The 5,250-nt window shown below is 34.7% G+C and overlaps 1 protein-coding gene across 1 annotated transcript in view; it reads right to left on the reverse strand.

Annotated features, from left to right (window-relative positions):
• The window catches only part of LOC107621171 (sacsin), a 24,739-nt gene that overhangs the window by 6,305 nt on the left and 13,184 nt on the right, over positions 1-5,250 (reverse strand). Inside the window, 6 exon segments of the mRNA XM_021114757.1 lie at positions 1-13; positions 15-945; positions 1,032-1,303; positions 3,132-3,326; positions 3,883-3,943; positions 4,062-4,353. The exon segment at positions 1-13 is cut by the window's left edge and continues 1,843 nt beyond it. Of these exon segments, the coding sequence (XP_020970416.1) occupies positions 1-13; positions 15-945; positions 1,032-1,303; positions 3,132-3,326; positions 3,883-3,943; positions 4,062-4,353 (1,764 nt within the window).

Raw genomic sequence — 5,250 nt, forward strand, 5'->3', positions numbered from 1 at the left:
TCAGTTTCTTGACCAAAAGAATTTGCGGTTACAGGGTCAGTTGGTGCATTATCTCTGGGCAAGCTGGTTTGCTGAAAATCTGATAAGCAGTACTCAAGAACATCTATATACATATCAACTGATCGCAAAACAATTGACTTTGAAGACACTTTAAGGAGATCGCGAACCATCTTTGGTCTAATTTCTCGCACTGAAAAACCTACGGCTTGAATTTCAGTCACCAATTCCCAGGGTACTGAAAAAACAGGATAATGCTCCTTTACAAAGCTGCAAACGGTTGCTGGAAGTAGATTACCACTCATCCCATTCCCAGGCTGTGAAAGAAACATGCCTTCTTCGGCCTTCACTAAGTTTCCTGAGTATAGCTGCCATACAGGAAGTTCAACAATACGAGAATAAAATGGATGTATCACCCGCTCTTTTAGGCATTCCCAATCTGCTTTAGGAACTAGTGTCACAGGAGAAGCAGTGTCACTGTGATCACCGACTTGGTCACTCTGACCAAGCCTTTCAAAAGATCGTGGCCAGAAGGAGTATATTTGATCTCCATATGCCTTCAAAGAGACACTGATTGCAGGATAAGCACTAGAATCAATTAAAGAACTTGAAATGTCCTTTCTAAGCTTTTGAATTTCCAAAATCATTTCAACATATGAATCACATACACAAGACATCAGCTCTCTGTTCCAAGATTCGATTAATTGATTTCCAGCATCATATCGCCCCTCGGCAGAAGCTCTTCTGTCTTGGTATTTAAAAAGATAACGGCCTCTGCTATGACGCACAAGAAAGCAACCAACCACGGTAACAGGCATGTTCATACAGCCAGACAAAGGAAGAGGGGACATGATTGAGCTCACTGAATAAACATTGGCATGCTGACCATTTCTCGATATAAGTGCTGCTATTCCAGCAACAGGAGTCAAGTTATAAGCAAGATACCGCCTATGCAGAAAATTTAAATATTAAATAATGATAATATGGTAATTATAAGATAGATCACTTCAAACACACATATCATCAAACAATACCTATCAAGAGCCATATTTCTAGTTTGCCCAGAACCCAAGCTGAGTACTAGAAGCCATCGATCAATGATTGTAGCTCCTTCTGAATATAAACTCACATCAATGACATGCATCTTTATAGCAGCATTGGCGCTGCCAAACAGTCTTGACAATTGGAACTTTCTCCATTTCTTTTCCGAAAATGGATTCCTCATAACAGAAGATGATGGATCAATGCTTACTGAAAAATTCTGCAATGGTTGTGAACTTCCTTCTTCCCATGTTGATATTGACACCTGATGGCATGAAAATTTCAAGCTAGTACAAAATATTTGATGAAAAGAATTCCTGATAAGAACTCTCTTACAGGTAAAAATAATTAGCAAGACAGGTAAAAAGATATTTTTTTAGAAGAAATTTGCAATAACAATAGAATAAAGAGTGATTAATATTACTTGAGAATAAAGAGACGAAGAGTTGTTAGTGAATTACTAGATAATCTCCAATCAACATACAAGAAAATATGTATGAGGTATTAACTACTATTTACAAGACTGCAATAATGAAGTTAAGCTATCCCAATATCTTATATACATGATTATATCGTTATTATTCTTACTATATAATTATTATTATTTTGCCTACATAATCAACATTGAGCATATTAGTAATCACATCAACACATGATAAGCAAATAAGGAAATGACGAAAATGCCCTTGTGAACACGTATCAACACAAGATTCTTGAGGCATTAATATTCGAGAACTTTTTTTATGAAATCACTATGGATATGACTCACATTTCTTCTTTCCCTTTAATACAAATGCCTGAAAACCTAGTATGCTATGTGTCATCTATGTCATTGTTCGGTGTATTTGAGTGGAACAAAACTCTCATATTTGTACTAGATTGGCCGTCTTGCTTCAAATTGGTGCACACGATCAATTTTTTAGGGCATTCTCTCAAATATGTAGAGATTGGAGAGTATTAGAAATCGGGATAAGATCGTACCAAATCAAAAAGTATCAAATATGATCTCTTATGATTAGTTCTGATTTTTACTATTACTATAAATAGAGGCTAGCATTCCTCTCATGTAACACATCATAAGAGTAATGTGCTCTTTATTATTTTCTTGGTTAATCATGGATTTTAACAGAAAGCATTGTCCTTATGGTGTTTTTATGTCTCTCACTTCATCTGTTGTTAATCTCTTGTCCTCCAAGCTCTATGTATTATTCTTCTCCTCTTGTAAATAGTATTTATTCTTTTAACTCCCAAAAAAGAGGACAGAAAGCATTGTCCTTATGATGTTTTTATGTCTCTCACTTCATCTGTTGTTAATCTCTTGTCCTCCAAGCTCTATGTATTATTCTTCTCCTCTTGTAAATAGTATTTATTCTTTTAACTCCCAAAAAAGAGGACGCAATGGCAATGCTATCTATCTATCTATTTATAACATATAAAAGTTTATACCAACGAGTTTAAGCCATCTTTTCTTTACTAATGATGCCACGTTAGCAACTCTAATGACTTGGCAAAAGATGAAAATCAACCAATCACCCTTTAATAAAATATTTTTTAAAAATTAATATTATTCAATTGAAACATAAAGTACTAATTAAATGCAATAAACATATATTAAAAATTTCATAATAATAATTATAAAAAATTTCAGTTACAAATATTCAAATTCTACAACCTATACATGTTAAAGACTCTTATTACTCTTCATTTCTTAATCTCTCATACCAATTGTCAAAAACACTTATTAAAATACACTATATAGTATAAATAATTTAGCTCTCCGCGTATCGCGCGAGTCTCACTCTAGTTTTTTCTTTAATCTTGAACAGAAATTTTGTTATTGAGTTTTTTACCTACAATGCAATCTCATTTCCCTAGCAAAGAGCATTACGCCTTCACCACATCAAATCCCTAGCTATCCCTTGCCTAAATTTATCCTAAACCTAGCATCCACTGATCATAACCAAATAGACCCTCAACCTAATGCTTGTCCACATATATCCTATATGAATGTTTAATAACCCAACCGCATACCCATATTTCCTAATTCTTTTCCTATCCTGCACCAATCTACAATATAATAGTTGTAAAGCTACCTGCAAAACTGACTTCAGAAATAGGAGTGCTCTAGATCCATACTCCATGAATATTTCAGTAATATGCTTTATTTTGTCTGATCCATGGTCAGGCCCAACCTTCAGGTGATTAGATGATAGCGGCATCCGGATAATGGTAGAAAGGAAGAAATAGAGAAGTGCAACATAACTGCTAATATAAACTCCAGAAAGGGACTAAACAGCAGTTCTTTTAAGTGACAAAATCTAAAAACCACAAATAAAACATCAATGAAAGGAACTAAATTCTAGAACCATTTGCCCCTACCTTTAGCATCAAGTAACAACTCAAATGATTGTGTCAAAAATCTTTTACTTAATAGGCTCAATTTGATTATCATTAACAAACTGGGTCCAATTTAGGATTTCATTATTTCAACTTTATTTATCAAAATAACTTTGAGAAATATTTGGATTATATGATTAAGATGTTCTGAATCCAAAACAAACTAATCCATACACAATAGGTGGTTAACTTTTAAACTTAAAACAATTTGGCCAAAATTATAGTTTTTGAGAGATAATGACAAGAATTTCTTGTGAATTGTAAGTTTCTTAACATTAACTAGTACAAACTGTGGAACATTGATATATGTGGGCAAAGAGGTATAGAATGAAAGAAAACGACTAAAATGAACTATCACCATTGGAGTTTTATCCTCTCCCCATTCTAAGAATTATTGAACTATATTGCCCTAATATTACCAATTTCCTAATTGTACTGAAGACGTACATGTTTTAAATAATCAGATGATATTGGCACCATAGTATCCTCAGAACCAACAATATCACACCTAGATAACAACATAGAGTACTTAAAGATGAAAATGTCATGGTGCAAGAAGTAACACCATAAAAAACAACAAATCAAGCTGAGAATGGAGTAACTAAAACTAATTTACACGAATTTAGATGAAGAACATGCCGCATAGTAGCATACCTATCAAAGAAAACATCTTTGCTGAAGGGGCATTAGTTGAAGGTGCAGCAAGTACCATACCATGAGGATCAAACATGTAAAAGTAGCCACCAGAAATGACTGAGAGAAGGTCACATATAGAATAGCAGCAAACTAGTCCTAAACCATAGTTTAGTGTGTTCCCCCGTATTCTCCATGGAGGATGGAGCTGGAAATTGCTAAATTCCTCTCTACTCAAGCAGGCACCTTCGAAGATCGCTATCAGAGCAGGACCTTGGTATTCACCTGAACAAAATTCCATGTTAAGAGCAATTTAGGAAAGTTATCATAAACAGAATGCAGCATCATCATTTCACAGGCAAGAAACAGATAAACTTTGAAAAGACATTAGCTGATATATAACTTCGATTCAACCAGAAGGGCATAATGAGCTTGTTGACACTCTGCATAATTGATGTTTGAAACTTTTGTGCTTTCTAAGAAAAGGACACCAGTGTACAATGCTGTTCCCATTGTACATTTAGGAATAAAAAATGTTGCAAAATCATACCTGTTTAGGTGAAGCAGCAATTTTTGTGACTACAGTTAGTAGCCACTAAGTTAAAAAGTAGCAACCTCCCTGTTTTATGAGGACTGGAAACGTATTATGCCACTTGATGCGTTGAGTGTTTAATGGTCACATATGGAGAAGGCCAAGGTTGAAGCAGCTTAGAAGGCTCAACAGGAAATGTGAACTTAAAAGGCTGTAGCCTGCTATCTCCCAAATGTAGGGAGTTTGAGAGAATCACTTATCTATGAACCCATCCAAATGGCTGCACTCTTGTGGGGCTGTGCTTCATTGATTCCTTTCTTTCCCTTTTTTCTTTTTTTTAAAAAAAAAAATCACGTAATTTTTTTCATTTTGACACAATGTTCTGTTTTGCATTTTCATGTGGTTGACTTTTGAATGAACACTTTGTTTGGAATCTCTATCTTTTAAGTGTTGGGGGTACACCTTACAACCTTAGATTGTCACTGTGAAGTATCTGGTTGGAGCATAACTCTTATTTCAAACAAGCTTATTTTATGGGATAGACAGTTGGCCTCTGATGTAAACTGGTAATCTTTTAGACAAAGTCCCCTCTCAGATGCGTTGAGAGATTGGAAAGCTATGTTTTTTTTTTTTTTTGGTTCTTTTTTCTC

The sequence above is a fragment of the Arachis ipaensis genome, chromosome B10 (genome assembly GCF_000816755.2).
Source record: "Arachis ipaensis cultivar K30076 chromosome B10, Araip1.1, whole genome shotgun sequence".
Classification (NCBI taxonomy): Eukaryota; Viridiplantae; Streptophyta; class Magnoliopsida; order Fabales; family Fabaceae; genus Arachis; species Arachis ipaensis.